This window comes from Montipora capricornis, chromosome 11 (genome assembly GCF_036669925.1).
Source record: "Montipora capricornis isolate CH-2021 chromosome 11, ASM3666992v2, whole genome shotgun sequence".
NCBI classification, from domain to species: Eukaryota; Metazoa; Cnidaria; class Anthozoa; order Scleractinia; family Acroporidae; genus Montipora; species Montipora capricornis.
Window position 1 is genome coordinate 36705313 of NC_090893.1, and position 20198 is coordinate 36725510.

General features: G+C 37.6%; 1 protein-coding gene across 1 annotated transcript in view; it reads left to right on the forward strand.

Moving 5' to 3' along the window:
- Window positions 1-20198, forward strand: part of LOC138023703 (coiled-coil domain-containing protein 78-like) — a 93436-nt gene that overhangs the window by 40396 nt on the left and 32842 nt on the right. The window contains exons 4-7 of the mRNA XM_068870746.1: window positions 2620-2791; window positions 15242-15388; window positions 15807-15938; window positions 17021-17107. Coding sequence (XP_068726847.1) covers window positions 2620-2791; window positions 15242-15388; window positions 15807-15938; window positions 17021-17107 — 538 coding nt within the window. The remainder of the gene's footprint in view (window positions 1-2619; window positions 2792-15241; window positions 15389-15806; window positions 15939-17020; window positions 17108-20198) is intronic.

Genomic DNA, 20198 nt, shown 5'->3' on the forward strand with positions numbered 1-20198 from the left:
TTATTTTCACTAATCCTACAGCCAGTAAGAATAAACATGCCGGGATCTCCGCATTTAGGCTTAGTTAAATCTGTTTAATGTGGAAAGATACCGGTGTTCGTTGAGAGGATAAAGTGCTGACTTGGAGTGTGCAGTTTTTCAAGAGTTATGGATGACATCTTCCTTTGAAATATTTAAGGCCGATCATCAGCTCATCAAACATAGAAAAGTAGTCCGTTGATGATATTTGTCACAATCTACAGAATTGCCAGATTAACAGCTTGATTTTATGTTGAAAGTTTGGACCCTTCATAGGACACTGCTTAAGCTAAGTAAAGTGAGAAATGCTAGTCAGAACAGTGTGTGAGTTTTAACTTGACAAATAAATTATCACATCAATATTTAGGCTTTGAATAAGACCAAATCTTGTTATATTGAAGGTTGAAGTTAAGCTCATTTTTTCAAGGTGCCAGATGAAATTTGAAGTCACATCCTTATAGAGCACTAATAATAAACTTTGATAGCTGTCTCACCTGCCTATCGTACGTACTCAAGCTTTCTTATGTTATATTTCAATTTAATGATATTGAGAATACTTTTTGTATCTGGTTGTTTTTGGTGTGTCATTTCTCTATACAATATATTGACCACTGCTTTAATTTTGGTATCTCTTGAAGCTATGTTTTTGGTCATGTCATTGTCCTAATATTAAATTATTATTAAAGATCGATTTTGAACTACTACTACGTCATGTCTCTAAGATTTGAGCAACTTTTCTGATATTCTCTGAAGATATGTTTTTGGTATGTCATTTGTCCTAATTATTAAAGATCGATTTTGAACTACCATTTTGGTATGTCATATTGTCTCTTTAAGATTTGCGGTGCAAATAACGCTAGTGTTATGTTAGAATATGGTACTTTAATTAATTACTTTCCATTAGTTGTATATAGGTGCTCTGTGTACATGTAGTTGAAAATCTAAGAGACAAATATTTATGAATCTTGTATTAAACAAGTTACTTTGGCAAAAGAAGCAAATTAATCAGAGTTTTTTCATTATGAAATTAGTTGTATGTTTGAAAGACAGGAAAAGGCTGTGACAAAGGGCTGACACTCGAAACGTCAGCTTTCAAATGTCTTTACAGTGTGTCTTATTAATTTTACCATCAGTTGATAAACGGTCTTTTTTCGTTTTTCACCTCCCCAGTGAATGCAGCACCACAGCTTTTTAGAAACTAAACCCCTTTATCCTACATGTGAAAAAATGCTTAAAACCTCCACTAACCCTGAACCAATACCAATTGTGTCAGGCTGAACACTGGAAATAAGTGATTACTCCAATCACTATAATATGTGCCAATCCCAATTAACCAGTAGAATGCTAACTGTTTAAAATAAGTTTGTGAATCTAATCACTAAATTGAGTGCGTAACCCTAATTTCTAAAATGCATGCAGTGTCCCCAACCCTACATGTACATGAATGCTAACCATTAAACTCTATCTAATGGCAGACAGTTTTACTCATCAATAGGGGGTTGTTTAGGAGTCAATTGGTTAACAATGCTTACTTCCACTGAAAACTTTAATTTAAAAATCACACAGGGAAAGGTTCAGTCAGTTTTTGAATTTATTAAACAGTTTTATTTGGGTAGACACATACTGTACAATTACACAAATAATTTTATTAGGGGACCTCCGTGTGCCAAAGGCAGAATTTTAAGAAAACGACGAACCTTTGAGTTTGTAATGTTTCGGCAGAAACTTCTGTTATCCTCAGTTAGTCAAAATACAAAGCGGTGGAAGCTGAATTTATAAGAAATAGGAAATGCTAATGTTAAAAATAATAACAAGGAAATGAAGTATAGCGTGTAAATGTGGGAATCAAAAGGATAGTTTAAGGTTAACATGGTGTACTGTTGATTCAGAGAGGGTTCTTCTCTCTGAATATCTCTTTTATCTTGAGTTGAAAACTGCATGGTGGAGGCATGATCTAAAACACGAAAACAATCTGCTGAACATAAGGCGAAACAATTAATGTTCAGAATTCTGCAGATGTTTGAAAATGTGAGAGGCCCTATCACTGGTTAAATGCTCCTTGACATGCATGCATGGAACAATGCTGGACTGTTTTTCAGACATAACAGGCATTACAGCCCACACATGTAAACTTGTAAACCACACTTGAACATCTACATACAAAATGAGTAAATAAGCTATAATTACTGTAATTGAGATGCAATGGCTCCGTTCTGTGTACTTGGGTGTACACCGGTGCTATAATTGGTTTCCAGCTTATGGGTGTACCGCAGTATTTTTTCTATTGACAACTGTAATTCTCAGCCCATGTCAGAAACCTCTGTTACTGAAAAACGCCATTTGTATATAACCGTCCACACTGACACAATCGAAAATGGAGGTCCACGAAAACAGCGTTTTTGAAAGTGGAGCACTGGTACTCTGGAATCACTTTTTAGTATAGCAGTATCCATCAGATAAAATTAATCAGTACATTGTATCAAGCAGATTAAAGCAATATCAAAACTAACTGAGGTGTCCTTGCATTGATGGTATTATACACCCTTTTAATTATGTTATCACTGAGACCTAAAACTTTTTGTTCCTTTTTACACATTTTAGGGAATCCAAGGTAACAATGCTGCTAAAGGATGCACTTGGTGGGAATTGCAAAACTAAAGCTCTCATCACATTGAATGCTGTTGATACACAAAGCCTTCCTGTTGTACTCAAAACTGCAGGACAGCTGGCCCAAGTGCGAAATTATCCCATAGTCAATGACTTTTTTGCAAAGGTATGACAATTTGTTGTGTGACTGTGTACAGTTAATGCATGGCTTTGCAAAACCGTTGTGTCTGGCTTTCATTGTGTAAGACAAATATGTGACCCTTCACACAAAAAGGGGCCTTATGGATTTCACTGAAAACCGTGAATTTTTTTCACGGTCATGGTGCGTGAAATTCATTTTTCACGCCGTGAAATTCAATTTACACTCTTGGCATGAAACTAATCACGCCGTGAAATTAAGGGGAAAATTTCGCGCCGTGAAATCGGGAGTGAAAAATTAATATTCATGGTGTGAAACAAGGGTAAAATTTCACGCTGTGAAATTGATCAGATTGTTCAGAAATCAGTCACACCATGATAATCTACTGGCACTCAGGACAAAAAGAATGTGCGATCGCAGGGTACGAGAAATCTGTGAAAGCTGATTCATAGCTGATCAACGCCAAGAAGAGGAAGAATTTTCATTCCTGAATATTCACGCCTGGAAAATGTCACATTGTAAAGAAATTTCTGATGACCACCTAATTGTTATAAAGCTCAGGAAAAAGTAAATTCTACCCCCTGAAAGCGACAAAGAATTTCAAAATCGGTTATTTTGCTGGTGACTTTCTCATACATTTTCCCTGGTTTGTTGACATGACTGAAACAGATCAAGTGAAATACTAATCTTTTTGGGACGACATGTATATTATTCAGGGGGATTATTATGGAAATGTTTACCGAAATTGTTCGAGTATTGATGTTTGTAATTATCGGTGACTTACTGCTTTTTGTGCATTTCTCTTGTCGTGCCGTGCAAAATTTTTTTTTCGATGTAACGAAGGCTCAACTAATCGTGCAGTATCCCACTTTCTTTGTTAGTTCAGCGACTGGCTTTCCTCACGCAATCGCTAAAATTTGTGATCATTGCTCCCAACGCACTGTACTCAGTAGCACTCAGCACAAAAAAATAAAATAAAGTGGAACGTCGGATCACTTATAAACCTCGTCTTTCATATACGTGTCTCGCATGAAGACGGCAACTTTCAGTCACTGTCTGCAAGATTTGAAAATGTGAAACAGTGGGTTTCAGAAGTGTTGTAACATACGATCAGGCATTCTTTTCTTTACAGAGGGTGCGACTATTTACCTACCTTTTTCGCGCCTGCTGTAAAGAAAAGAGGGCCTGACCGCAGATTAGACGTGTTCCGCAAAATGTTACTTTTCCATTGTCTTTCATTCAAAGCCAGGTTTCTCTTTTCCCTGCAGAGTTTGACTACACGCGATGTAAGATGCATGCGCAGGGTTGTATATAAGAGCCGGCAGCCGGCGAAGTTCGCCGGCTTCTCTGTCAGGTTTTGCCGGCTACTTTCATTGTTTGAAGAGTCAAGACATGTAGAGGAGATGATGTTTATGAGGTCTAAACTACTTGGGCTTAATACAAATAAAAATTTGCAGTGCCTATCTTTTCTGTAAACACATAAAAGACTTCTGACTCAAGGGCAGTTTAAAAACGTTATGCTTGAGACTTTCGTTTTGAAAAAATCTTGCTGCGGTGGCGGGAAAGTAGGAACAATATGATTTGTTGTCCGCCATATTGGATTTCGATATCTTTAAACAGCCACCAATTGTATCTTACCGGAAGGAAAAATCACTCAAGGACGTTTTAGTCCGCGCAAAACTTCCTTTAATCACGCCGCAATCATAAAAAAAATTGTAAACAAGGAAACACTTTCAAAAGGTTTGTTCTCAATCCAGAAGGAAATTTACATATGATGTTCTGCTAGCAACACGCTCAGCCTGCGTTCACGCATCTCTTACCACAACTCAACTGAAGAACAAAACTAGCCCCTGATCATTCACTAACCGCTCCTTCGTTTTCACTTCGAACCTTTCAGTTGATCATTTATAGCGAACGTAGAAGCTGAGGACTCGTATACTTTATTTAAACACTTGAACGTAACGCTCCTCGGAGTTAAATCCTACTTGCCCGCGTAAGTGCTCGTCCTCTCGAGGGCATCTCTACACTTCAACATGACAACGGATCTTTATCCAACGTTACTCTTGATCAACTCTCACTGCTTTACGGAACTCCTAAACTCTTCGGAAAAAACACTACATCACTCTTAAACCGCTCGAGTAATTTTCAATTTTCGAAATTACTACAACCAAGTTCCGCAAGCAAATTTTCCCGCTAATTACACAATGGAACGAATGTGTGTCATCTTCACACCTAAACAGGATCGAAACATCCTTTACGCATTGGCCAATTAGTATCCTCCAATCAGCTTCTCTATTTAACAACCAATCAGAAGCCTTTGCTGGTCTAGTCCTTCAAAGTATGTGCCATGTTTACACGTTGTCAAGTGGCAAAATTTGCCAGGCTCGTTAGCTCCAGCAAAACCACCAAAAAGATACAAAAAATATCCCTCAACTTTTTGTTTATAAGGTTGTATTATTGAAATGTCGCTTCGTCTTTCTTTGAGTAACATGGTTTTCATAGTATAATTGCAGCTTGATTCATCATCCCTCTAATGTCTGAGTTTCATGGCCCAAAATGCCAGGAAATGCATTTTCCGGCATTCAGTTTTCAAAGCTAAAGCCCATCGTGTGGGTCCTCCGGACCCACAACCGTCTACTTTGCAAAAAACTCCGGGTACTTAAAACCTTAAAGAAAACCCTGATGCGTTCTTTTTTAGTTTTGAATTCTTCAAACGAATTATTTGAGGCTAACTTACCAGAAGCGTATATATATTTGCAGTACAACATTTTAAATGTAAAAAACAGCAACATAATGACAAGTCGAATCAAAAGGCGTTTAGTTAAATTTGTCATGCAAGTTTCTCTGTAATTTAATTGCTAAAATGCTGAGCCAAAATTCACGAAAGGTAAATAATACTACACGACTCATTATGTCGCAATTTCACCATAACCTAATCTTTTCCAATAGAGCTTGCGAGTTTATATTCCAATCACTTTTTAAATATTTTGTGCAAGCGAATAAAAACTGTTCGCGAAGAGAATAATTTTTGGCTACGCCAACAAAGCCAGACTCCGTGGTGCCAAACGTGTCTGTTTCTTATTTCAGGAAGGTAAATAAATGTTTTTTTTTGCTGATCCCATAAACCGGTTATCTAATTTTTACTACAGACAGCGCATGACATGTTGATTTCTGTTATGGTTTTACTGAGCTCATTCTTTTGAATTTCTGGTAAAGATTCAACTACCATGGAGATTCTTTTACAAATATTTGACCTTTAAAACCAATTCCGGTAAACTGAAGTTGTGTGCTTTTTTGCAGAGAAACGAAATAAGAAACGCTTATCTTATTGTGCATCGATTTGGAAGGGTGTCGGGCAATGTTCAAAGATTTTTAATATCTACGATTTTTCTCTTCTGTTATTTTCATTTCTTTCGTTTTCCCGAAACCACGATATAAAACAGAAACGTTAACAACAGACCTCCATTTAAATCTGTACTTCTCCATTTAAATCTGTACTTTTTGAAAGGGATTATTTTTCACGAAACATTCCGCTTGTAAACCAATCAGGAGGGTCTATTTTAATTGTGGTTTTCCCGACGGAATGATTCCGCCTTTCGACCAATCATGAAACTGTTTACAGAAATCAAATCAACCACAGACGGAACAGTCCGCAAGTTGACCAATGAGAAGAGGTCTTTCTGATCTATTTCAATTAACATGTCCTCTAGCGTTTATTTTAAGCACAGCCTTTACCTCGTCACGCACTTAAAATCGCACAATCGGGTTTTCAATTTGTTTCATTCCATGTATACCGTCGAATTTTCTTCGATTATAGTCTTTTATTTTAAACTGCAATTCATATCCTTTGCTTGCATAAATTATAAAACGCAGATATTCTCTTGGGAATATTATAATGCACTTTTGACTTGACAAGCCGATAAGACATCTACAGTATTTACATATCTCGTGTACCTTGTCTTAAAAATCTACACTCACGAGGCTTGGAAAAGTTGAAGACCTCAAATGTCTAAACCTTCAAGTTTAGTCTACAATTTCCTAATCTTCCTTTTGTGTGTGTATTTTGTATGGTTTATCTGTAGTTTCCTCTTCGGCGGAATGATTCCGCCTTTCGGCCAATCATGAAATTGTTTACAGAGATCATATCAACCACAGACGGAATAGTCCGCAAGTTAACCAATGAAAAGAGGTCTTTCTGATGAATTTCAATTAACACGTCCTCAGTCCTCTGGTGTAATAAACGTACAATCGGGTTTTCACTTTGTTCAATTCCATGTATACCACCGAATTTTCTTCGATTGTAGTTGTTTATTTCAAACTGCAATTCATCTCCTTTTCTTGCACATTTTCTCACTGATATGTTTGCTGTGATGGTCCGAAAGAACACTTCATTCGATTTCGCTAAACACATGCAGAGATTTCATCAAACGCAGATATTCTCTTGGGAATATAATATGAAACATTCCGTCCGATAAGACATCAACAGTATTAACGTATCTCGTGTACATATGAAGCTTGTGTAATTAACAGGTTTGGAAAAGTCAAAGACCCCAAATGTCTAAAATTTCAAGTTTAGAGTACAATTTCCTAAACTTCCACTTGTGCATGTGTTTTACTCGTAATTTTTTTTATATTTTATTTGTAGTTTCCTCTTCCGCGGAATGATTCCGCTTTTCGGCCAATCATCAAATTGTTTTCAGAGATCATATTCAACCACATAACAGTACTTAAGTTAACCAATGACAAGAAGTCTTTCTTATCTATTCAATTACATGAAACACTTCCTCGGATGTTCACTTTACGCACAGGCCAACCTACCCAAAAAGGGAGTACCGGCAAATTCGTCACTTCCTCTGATAGAATTTCAAAGTCACTCACGATCTTTTCATATGTTGTATTGTATGGTTTTCAATTTGTTCGATTCTATCTGCTATCCGTGTCGTCTAATTTTCGTCAATTTTTTCGAACAAATTCCTAACTCAATTTGCAAATTCATCTCGTTTACTTTGCCTGTTGTATTCACGCGATGTGATGGTCCAAAGCAGCATTTTATGTGACGCAAAGAGGGTTACGTGATATTGAATGATATTTAATGAACGCAGTGGTTTTCTTCGTTTCACCCGAAACTTTCCGCTAGCTAATTTGGCCTAAAGATTTTCTCACTGACACCTACTTACGTATTGATATCCGATGTGTACATATCAAGCGGAAATTTCGTCTCACCATGTCGGGGAAGGTCAAACAGCTCAAAGGTTCATCTTCTCTTGAGTGTGCGTTTATGTTTGATTGTTTCCAACAACCCTATGAATTCGCCAGAGACACTGTCTTTCAAAAAATGTCTTAAGTAGTAGGCTTCAAAACGATGGTTGTTACTTACCCGAGTCACTTTTTCCTGCCTCTCCTACCACAATCCTCTGCTCCTTTGAAGTAAATAGGCGTCCTTTACGTCGCATCTCGTTGCGTTTGCGAGGTAACTGGTGTTTCAGCAGCTACAGCAATTTACACTAGGTTGCTGTTAATTTGCCGCACTTCGAGTTCATTTGGTGCTTAAAATACACGCATCGAAAGCCCTGCACTAAATCGTTCAGTGCAAGCTGATTTGCCTTCATGGTGCAAAGATTGAGGGCCGGACAGGATCTACTGTTCGCGCTGGCGCGAAATGTGGCGCGAAAATGTATGATATAACAAATGTATCACAAAGCCATGTAATATGATATATTTATTCATAGCCAGTTGTTAACACAGCCCGGTGGAGAACACTAAAGCTTACCATATTTGATACTCTGACAATGACAAACAGGAAGTTCCTATTCAGACCTCTTTGCAGTAATGAGGGCAAAAATACTCGCGCCGCGCTTCATAGCAGTCTTCGGTGCATTCTTTTTTTCTGGTACGTCACATACACCTTAAAGTGGGCAATGTCACTAATCGACGGCCTGTTATCGCCTGAGGAGAAATTTCTCCTTTTTGATTTACCGGGCGATTGCAGAGATCAGAGAGGCAGCTAAGATGCTGTCTTACGCCTCTTTCAAACAATGCATTATTGTAGGATTCATTTGTGTTTTCTGTTGTCATATTTGCGATGCAAATGAAATTTTAAGTTTTTTGCAACCTTTACTAGTCCCTTCCTAAAGGTTTTGAGGTTGCTTGGAATTTAATTTGCCGTTATTTACAGCAACAACTGGATCCGGGTTCTGGGCGTGCCATCTCAGAATTGTTGAAGCTGTCAACTGAATTTACGAGAGAACGAAAAGTCTGAACCCGGCAAAGTGGAATGTCGTGGGAATGCCGATTTCATGAAGCTTGCGTTAAAGCAAATGTCGGTTCTTTTTACTTTTTATTTCAGGGATAAAAGATTGTCCGATGAGTAAATGTGAAGGCCTGTATTTTGCATTTGCCGTACACTAGTTTTAAGGACGCCGCCTTTTCGAAGGCAGTCGGCATGCACACACACCCACACACTGAAACAAATTGACAAGTCCCTGATTAGTTAAACTCTTTAAAAATTCCCTTTTCTTTGGCCTTATTTCTTTCCGCTCTTTTTTGATGGACGTGCTTCTTTCCTCCGCTTAATTGTTTTGCTTCTTTTACCAGCCTATAGAAAAGTAACACTGGTTAGTGGTGACATTTGATGACCGTGGGTGTGAACTTCGGAACATCAGAAAGACAAATCATGACGAATCCTTGTTTCACCTGGCTTGATCATGGAGATTGCTGTATGATAGGTTTGCCTTCATTTGCAGGATCACATATAGTTATACTCCACAGCTTCCACTGCAAGTGGGCTATCTGATGTGGTCAACCAGTTAATCGTCAAGGGGAAATTTCCACTCACTGGTTGGATGTTTTCTTTCTTTTCTAACAGTCGGAGCAAGTTTTTGGTAATGCTACAGTTAGAGCATCAGGCATTATGCCCGCACAATGGGAATTTTTTAAGCTCAATGCAAAAAAACGTATCTTTCATTGATTTTGATGAAACGTCTAGTAAAATGTCTCTACAGGACTATATTGAGAGCTCAGCCAATAGAGAGATGAAAATTGAAATATGTTCTAGAGAGCGAACTGATCAGAGAGGGATCTAACAATCGAGTTTGGAGGTGTAAACTGATATGACTGTTATATAATTCCTTGACATCCGGAAATAGTCTCCGTTATGATTTCTGTTACTTGCTGCAGTTTTTGGTCATTATAGTGAAAGATCGCAACCCGGTGAATCTTGGGGATTGTTCATTAAGTAACACAAAACGTTTCTGTTTCAATGAAAGCTGGTCGTAACGTTTTCGTCAGGGAAAGAAATAACTGATCAGAGACAGAAGCTACTTGACAATGCCTTATCAGTGGAGTTGGGGTTGGTTGTACCATCTTTATCAATAAGACGAAGGGAGGAGAAAAAATACATGTTGAAATTGAAGTGTGACTGAATTCCGTTAAGGTGTGATGAGCGGATATTAAACAACGATGTGCCTGGAGAGTAGTAACTAAAGCTTTATTTAACATGTGTATTTACAGCCCTCAATTGCTGCTCTTCATTCCATTTTTACTGCCTTTTCCTTTCTGGTCTGTCAAAAATCTAATAAAACATTCAGTGCATTTCTCAGTGATGAAAAGAAAAATTGATTTGTGAGTGGACTTAATGGCGTCTGACATGTGCGGACACAAGGAATATAATGGAAAGTTACCTGTTGTACTAGAAGGCGTTTCTGAGTTGTTTGTCGATGCCTGGTTCACAATCAGGCTGTCCGTGGTGGCTGGCTGTTGTCTTATGAAATCCACTGCCATGACCACTATGTAGTCCCTTACAAGTTGACAGATAACATTCAGTAAGTCGCCACCACACCAAATGGCCGAAACTAAAATTTTGGGAAAATTGCTTAATCACTACTTGAATCTGGTAAGGTAATCCATCTGTGGTCTGGCCTAAACGTAGGTACAAAATGGAAAGGATTGAGTACATCGATTATAAAAATTGCTTAGAATAGATCATTAGCTTAAAAGTAATGCATTTCATAAAAAGAATTCACCCCTCCCCCTTCTCCGCAACCGCGTGAGATATTAGGGCCGTTTTTACGAGAGAAAATAAGCCGCGGCTTACATAAGACGCGAACACCCCTTATAAATGGTACAAAATCTACGTTCACCGCTTTCGCAAGCCGCGGTTTGTCTTGGCCTGGGAGTTAATACTCGTATAAATAGTTCCTTTCGCGTATTATGTACGCCGTGGCCAGAGTAAGCCGCAGCTTATTTTCACTCGTATAAACGGCCCTATTATGTTATCATGTAAAAGTATAATTACACATTCAAGAGAATTCTACTTACAGTATCTAGTAGGGCCAAGTGCCCTTCGATAACGCTCCCATTTCTTCCAAGAAGAAAGCCACTTGCTCGTCTGAGAATGTAAGCTGCATGATGATAAAAATTCATGAACCCCAAAAGAAAAAACTGTTTTATGTTTGAACGCCGATTAAAAACAGTTCTTCGATCATTGCCGGATATTTGTAGGGAAAATTGCCTTACTAATATTAACTAATCTGACGTGATTCCTCTTGGTCTAGTCAGATTCCTGAAACTTGATACTCAACATTGCGGTTATAGGTAACTCTTTTTGGTAACGGAGGTTATTTTCATATTTACCACACCACCAAATTATTTCTCCACTGAACTCAAGTATCATTAGGATCACCAACTCAGTATATTATTACAATCAATAAGCGCTCATAATGCAGTATTTGCTATTCAATTTTTTTTTTCAGTGAAGGAAAAGAGATGCCAATCTAATCGAGTTAACATGTAAGGGAATTAATTAAGCCACTAGCCGAAATTGCAACCCACAGGGTTTTGCACTTCCCGTTATTTTGTGTTTCTTAAAACATCAGAGAAGTGATCAGTTAACTCTAAATAGAACAAGGTAAATAAAACGTTGATCCTCGACCTCTGCCACAGTCTATAGCTACAATGTAGATACCAGAGATTCGGGCAGATGTCATCTTTACAAAAATTACGCATTGTAGAAACTGCTTCTTCACATTTTATATATAACTTCAACATGCAAGTTACTACGAAAGACTAACGAGCAAAATACGGCAGAGCAGGAACCGCTCGCTTGCGATCATTTCGTGTCGTGTCAGTATATAAGTTTGTATATATTTAATCGTAAATTTAATTTAAACAGAATAAGTTTTGCCCAAAACTTTTGCATGTATGTAGAGTAAATTTAATGCAAATTTTTTACTTTGATTTGTCCGATCTCTGATCTTCTTTCTGGAGTATCTTTTAAATAGGCGGCACCGTTTGGAAAAAAATATTACATTCACGCAATTATGGCCCTTTCGTTTAACGAGGAATACTTCCTTTAATGTCTTTGGTTCATTGCGAAAAAGAGAGAAGAGCACCCTAAGATTAGGATTCTAGATTCATTAATTCGAACCGGTCAGTGTCATTGGTTTTTGTTGTTTTCAACTTCATTATAAAGGAAAAGGAAAGGAAAAGAGCAAGCATTCTTCGTGGCGGACGGACAAAAGATACACATAATTATAAAGATCGGTCGAAAAGCGTAATGATTCAGCCGAAGAGGAAACCACAAATAAAACATACACACAAAACATTTGAGGTCTTTGGCTTTTCCAAGCCTGGTGAGCGTAGATTTACTACACGAGATATGTAAATACAGTAACTGTAGATGCTGATGTTTAACTATTGGAATACTTTTGAGTCAAAAGCGAGATATTCCCAAGAGAATACCTGCGTTTGATGAAATCTCTGCATGTGTTTAGCGAAATCGAATGAAGTGTTCTTTCGGACCATCACAGCAAACACATCAATAAGAAAATGTGCAAGCAAAGGAAATGAATTGCAGTTTGAAATAAACGACTACAATCGAAGAAAATTCGACGGTATACATGAAATTGAACAAATTGAAACCGGAATCAATAACACCAGAGGACTCAGAACGTGTTAATTGAAATTGGTCAGAAAGAACTCTTTTCATTAGTTAACTTGCCGACTATTCCGTCTATGGTTGATATGAACAATTTCATGATTGGCCGAAAGGCGGAATCATTCCGCCGAAGAGGAAACTACAAATAAAACATACAAAATACACACACAAGAGGAAGATTAGGTAATTGTAGACTAAACTTGAAGGTTTAGACATTTGAGGTCTTCAACTTTTCCAAGCCTGGTGCGCGTAGATTTACAAGTCACGCTTGATATGTGCACGAGATATGTAAATACTGTAGATGTCTTATCGGCTAATAAACTATCGGAATGTTTCGAGTCAAAAGCGGATTATAATATTCCCAAGAGAATAGCTGTGTTTTATAAAATCTCTGCATGTGTGTAACGAAATCGAATGAAGTTCTCTTTCGCACAATCAAAGCAAACATACCAATGAGACAACGCAAGCAAAGGAGACGAATTGCAGTTTGAAATAAACGACTATAATCGAAGAAAATTCGACGGTATGGTTGTACGATATTTAAGTGCGTGACGAGGTAAAAGCGTGTTAATTGAAATAGATCAGAAAGACGTCTTCTCATTGGTCAACTTACGGACTGTTCCGTCTGTGGTTGATTTGATTTCTGTAAACAATTTCATGATTGGCCGAAAGGCGGAATCATTCCGCCGAAGAGGAAACTACAAATAAACCATACAAAATACACACACAAGAGGAAGATTAGGAAATTGTAGACTAAACTTGAAGGTTTAGACATTTGAGGTCTTCAACTTTTCCAAGCCTCGTGAGTGTAGATTTTTAAGACAAGCTTGATATGTACACGAGATATGTAAATACTGTAGATGTCTTATCGGCTTGTCAAGTCAAAAGCGCATCATAATATTCCCAAGAGAATATCTGCGTTTTATAATTTATGCAAGCAAAGGAGATGAATTGCAGTTTAAAATAAAAGACTATAATCGAAGAAAATTCGACGGTATACATGGAATGAAACAAATTGAAAACCCGATTGTGCGATTTTAAGTGCGTGACGAGGTAAAGGCTGTGCTTAAAATAAACGCTAGAGGACGTGTTAATTGAAATAGATCAGAAAGACCTCTTCTCATTGGTCAACTTGCGGACTGTTCCGTCTGTGGTTGATTTGATTTCTGTAAACAATTTCATGATTGGTCGAAAGGCGGAATCATTCCGTCGGGAAAACCACAATTAAAATAGACCCTCCTGATTGGTTTACAAGCGGAATGTTTCGTGAAAAATAATCCCTTTCAAAAAGTACAGATTTAAATGGAGAAGTACAGATTTAAATGGAGGTCTGTTTAACAAAAAAATGGACCCAATCTCAAGTTGGCGATTCCAAAAGACTTCCAATAATGCTTGCAGTAAAACCTTTGCAGGCGGCGTGACATGGTGATTCCATGATGTTTAGGTAACAGATTGATGTTTACTCAAGAAGTTCACTTTGTTTCACGGCGTGAAATATTTCTCAGACATCATGACCTCTTTTTATGGCGTGAAATATTTTCACGGTGACTGTGGCCTTTTTCACAGCGTGAAATATTTTCACCGTGACTGTGACCTTTTTCACGGCGTGAAATATTTCACGCCGTGAAAGGGAAATTTCACTCACATTCCAATAATTTTTTTCAATTTCACGGCCAGGACTGTGAAAATAGCCATAGCGTGAAATTTGGATAAGCCCCCTTTTTGCGTGAAGGGTCACATATAATTTTGAAATTGAATTAATGCAATTAATTTATGATAAATATCCATACAATTATAACAGATAATAATAATAATTATTAATTAATAACAGTGTAATATTAAAGCAGGGAAGGAATGTTCCTTAGTCACTTGCCCAGCAAGCATTATTAGCAGTATATGTCACAGGCTAATTTTCTAATAGTATCTACCACTTTTTGTTACAGCTATGTTTGGCAAAGTTGACACTAGTACTACCAACATCTGTCTCTTGCCTCTTATTGGAAACTCTGGGTATTTTACAAAATTTTAAAAGACAAGGTGCACTTGTCATTTGTGGCATCTGCAGATGAATTGAAGTCTTTGCCATTCGCTCTGAGGAGTTTAACGAAACGGACTTTCTTTAAACACTAGCTGGAAAAGATAAAGAAGAAATTATTATTATTATTTATTAGTATTTCCAAAAATGCATGTAATGAGATACATGCCGATTTTATTGGCACAATTAAAGCATCCCCTCACCCTATTTCTCAACCACCATTTTTCTTTGGATTTCAAGATTGTTTTCCAGATTCTAATGGAACCAGAACTTATCAGACAAAACAAATGGAGCTAATTTACAAAGTTTTTAAGTTACATGTAGCTACGAAGGCTAATGGACATCTCATATCAAAGCAAAGCAAAGAGTTCAATTGGATTGTTTATTCTGTTAAAACCACAACAGACTTTTTCTAAAACCATGATTTGCGGAATGTTTACCATGATTTCATAGCTAATAAAAATGTTGGTGGTAAACTAAGCTAGCTCTAAACTTTGGATTTAAACAGGAACTGATGTGCCAGTTTAGATCAAAGATTGTAATGCTTGAAGATGACTTAAGGATATCAGGAGGAACAAGCAAAGTTGCATCAATGGGCAGTCAGTCAAAAGCACTGGAGTTAACAAGCCAGATAACTCAACTGACCCAGGAAAATGTAATAGCAATTATGTACTTCATCAATATTGGTGTAAGGGATCTTTTGTTCTTCTGTTAGAAGGGGAATCCTCCAGTTACATGTAGAGGGCTTTACTCTATAAGCTCTGCCCGCCTTGTGTTTCCATGCAGTTCAACTTGCACTTACAGGCCATAAATAATTACCAAACAAACAAGGAGCTCTAACTTTCATCATAATGGCCCAAAAAGTCTTAGACTACATGTAGGTTAGTAAGGTATTAATATAATAATATTACCTTTATTACTTTCGCTTTGAATCAAGCAACAAAAATAAACTTTTAATTTTAATACTGCACTGCAGAATAACTGGGCGGTAATTGACACCTACTATTTGAGTGGTGTGACATAACGATAAACAAAGTTTGACATTATTTTCCATTTTTTCACTGAACTTTAAGTTTCAGTTACAGGAAAAAAATGAGAAGATGTACACACGATTGGAAGAGATGCAGAAGAGATACAGTGAAGTGATGAATTCCAAGACACAACTCTCGTCAAAGCTAATCTCCAGTGAGGAAGAAAAGCTGAAGGTGAGCAGTTGACAAGATTTTATGTTTTTGTCTGTAACTTATTTAAACTTAGGAGGCACCAGTAATTTGTGTGATAAACTGTTGTTGGATAGGAGTCTGTCCCTTTTTTCACAAATGGCATTGTTCTTTTCTTTGAACACGAAATATTATTATCACATCCTGACAAAATGCATGGCTCTTCCTGCATGTGCATTTCTAGTACTGTCATTTTAAGCAATTACAGTGTAAGTATCACAAAACAAGGAATCTCTTTCATAGACTTAACATCCCCACAGAGGACAGTATCGATAACTTTGTTCACAATTATTTTAGTCAAATTCCTGAATAGGAAATCAGTAGTCTTCATTCTCGTCCTTAAGGTGATTCCCTGGTTTTGCATTGCGCATTCCTACTGCGCACGATTTTTGCGTCATCAGCACGCGCACATGAGCGCGCGCGCGTACAAAACATAAGGGATTTCCCTCAAACTAAGCTCGATAGCGAGATAAAAGCTCCTTTTCTCTTAAACGAGCACGGTGACCCCCACTTTTTATTTTATAAATTCAATGAGAACAATATCCGCAATAACTGAGAAAAAATTTGGCAGAAATCTATAGCTACTTTTTTGGCAAATGAAATAAATGCTACAGATAGAGACGTAACGGGCCCAGCAGAGCAAGTCCAAATTATGTTTCCTTTAAAGGATAAAAATATCAATTAATAATGCAGGGTATTTGAAGCCATTTTTTCTGGGACGTAGATGAATAAGCAATCAAAGAAAGTCGAACTCTGTGTGATATAGCACGCCGCATTGAAAAATAATCGATCTTGTTTGTTGTGCACTGAGATAACCAAAAGTCACCTAAATAACCATATTTGTCAGCATCGTGGCATGAAAACAAGCACGGTGACCCCCTCTTTTTATTACCTTTTTAACATCTCCTTGTACTGTAATGTCATCATACCAAGTTTCATCGGAAATCTATGACGGGTTCTTTTACCCGGGAATCACCTTAATATTCTGTTAAACCACTGTTAACTTTGGGTTGATCAGTAAGGAGTGATTATTTTTAAGAATTGCTGAGTATGTGTGTTTCAAGCAGATTTCCAAGACCTTGGTTGATGTACAGCTTGAAAATAATAGACTACAGGAGGATGCAGCAGCAATAAACTTTGACCTTAATAATAAGGTACTAGGTAATTATTTTTTTTTAATATCAAAAACTCCAAAAAGCTAGTAAAAATGCGAACAGACTACATAAGGAGTTTTAAATAGACTGTTAACCCAGCCCACATGTAATTATGTATCCCACACCATCCCACACTCTACACTTTGGATCTATGTTGTGGTTCAATTTTTACTGCTGGTACAATTTGTTTTTGAACTGGTTCAATTTTAATTGTACTGAGTTATTTTATTAACTGTCTAAAATGGGGATTTTCCTTTTTGGGGGGTGTAGTTAAAAAACAGGGACTTGGTTTTATGGGGGGTCTGAAAAGGAACGTGATATTCCTTTCTTCTGTTCTTCTTCTCCTACCCCTCCCTGATCTTCCCCATTACCTCTATCCTATCCCCCCTTCCAGGTAGCCCCCAGGTACCCTTATACACACTTCCTCTACAACACCCCTCACAGACTTTTCAAAGTGAACTCAAGACTTTTCTTTTTACTCACCCGGACTTGAACTCCCTACCTCTGAATCTGTTGCCCACTCTCGTCTCCACTTGACCGCACAAGCAGATCATGCAAATTCACCATAATTAAATAATTATTTTATTATTCATCCCAGGCCACTCTCAGTCCAAACTTTAATTTATTCACGTTTAGACACCAGAGCCACTTGTGGTAAATTTATCAGTAATAAAATGGCAGACTCATGCCACTGCAATAGCGTAAATGAAAAAGATTTCTATGGACTAAATAGAGGAATTGAAAAGACAAATAAATTGTTATTTCTAATATGATTTTTACAACAAGGCCAAACATTTTTCGAAAGAAAAAGAGAGAAGCAACTCTGCCATTCACTAAAGGAGGATGGATCTGAGCTGAAGCAAGTAACAAAATGGGAACATCTACCACATGATAACTCAAAAGACGTGAGCTTACAGCAACCGCAAACTCTTCACAGGAAACAACAAGAAGATATATAGTCTCAAAACAGGAACTGTTTCAAATCTTATCCCACGTACATAGTCAAATTTCTCACAGAGGACACAATTAAGTATGAGAAAGTGGTCTCAAGAAATTATGCAAATCGTGCTTGAAATGGTTATGGGTTGTACCCCAACAGTACTTGCTTTTACTAAAAATTAATGAAATTGAAAAACCATTCTGTTTGAGTAGTGACCAAATTTGGAAAAATCTGATCACTTATATCTCCTCCAAGATTAGATCTGTGCAGTGCTACTAATGTTACTTAATTTCGATTATTCCAAAGGAATTTCCTTTGCATCAGCTTGTAAAAAGGCCATTTTTCAAAATGAGTAATTTCATTTCAAGATAAATTGAGGTTTATTAATATAATAACAGAATACAAAATAGTAATAACATTGTAATGTGGTTACTTTCCGGTAGTTGTATACTGTTCTTGTTACTTGAAAATCTGAGAGCCATATTTTGTAATAAACAAGTTATATTGCCAAATGACGTACCGGTGGAAGACAAATAAGGGTTTAGCTGTAAAGAAGGGCTGACGCTCAAAATGTCAGAGTGACGACAATGTGCGAGCCAGCGAGCCATGTGATGGCTGCGAGTCATGCAAACCAACAGGGCGAGCTATGCGAGTCAACATGCAAGCCACACAGTTATTGAAAGCTTACCAATTTAAAATGGTTGCTTAGACTTAAAAACTGTTTATCAGCGCTATTTGAAATGGATGCTTAACACTTAAATGTAAAATTTGCATGGAAAGCAGGTTGTTCAGCCCCAAAACGTCAGCATTAAAATTTGTTTACAATGGTCAGTTTACCAAATCAACTCACTTGATAAGCCGTCTTCTTTATTTAACCTTCCCACTGACCCAATGACCAATGACCAAGGCAACGCGTGGGCTGTTTTAGACTAAACACTTCAATACATGCCAATCCTTTAACTAGAATGCAGTGTCTGACACTTGCAGACTGTAGACTGATCCTGACCTACAGTTGTTGAAAGCTAACCATTTTTTAATGGGTGCATAGACTTAAATGCTGTTTATCAGCGCTAATCAAATGGGTGCTTAATATATATACTTAAATACTGTTTATCAGGGCTATTTGAAGGCAGTGTGTAGTATGTCACCTGCAGTTGTTATTGCACCTCCTAGAATCCTAACTGTTAATAAGACAGTGCATAACTCTAATCACTAAATGGAGAGCTTATAACCCCAATTCATAAAATTCAGGCAGTTACCCTAACCTTGTGTATGAAACCTAACCATTGTAGAAGAAGTGTTTAGGCTTAAATTGTGTAAATTAGTGCTTTTCATCACTCATTGTTATTCTTGGTCAAACCAGACTGTTAAGTACACGTATTTCTAACTGATCGTGCTATTTCTGTCCTGCTCTGAATGCTCAGCAAACATTATTTCAGTAACCTCTTGAACTAAGTAAATGAGTGGCAAACGGCTGTTATCAATGAAGTGTGTTCTATGTGTTCAACAAACATTAAACTATTTTCACTATTTTTGCACCAGTCCAAATATTTTGTACCAGTTCAAGCTATTTTGTACCAGTTCAAAAACAAATTGTTCCAAAGTCAAAACTGAACTACAACATCTGCGTCTTCCTTCTCAATCAACACCCGAAAAAACCTTGTTTGCAAACCTAAGCTCCTAAGCTCCTAAGCGGCAAAAAGATACTCCTGTGACAGTGCCTGTCCAAATACTCAGCTCTAAGCCACCTCCATGACCTCTTATTGGCCACTTCACTTAGTCATAAACTTCCCAGGTAATTTCTCCCAAAACAATCTGCTTCCTTGCCTTCTCTACCCACTTTTACATGTAGGTACTGGTTCTTTGTTTCTCCCACCTTCACATCTCTCCAACAGCCTTCAACATCCACTTGTCATTTGCCTTTGACATATCCAAACAGTCCAAGTTCCTCCCCCTACTCACAATCATGCACACTGATCAGTCTCCTACCGCCATCCTTCGTCTTCATGTGCAAGTCAACTTTTGAGCACAACTGCATGCAAAGCAAGTGAGCAAGCAAGCAACAGTGTCGCCTGCAGGGATTCAAATTGTGTTTGCATGTTTCTTGCCACGGAAATTGTGACAGTGATGTTACATGTACATCACCGAAAA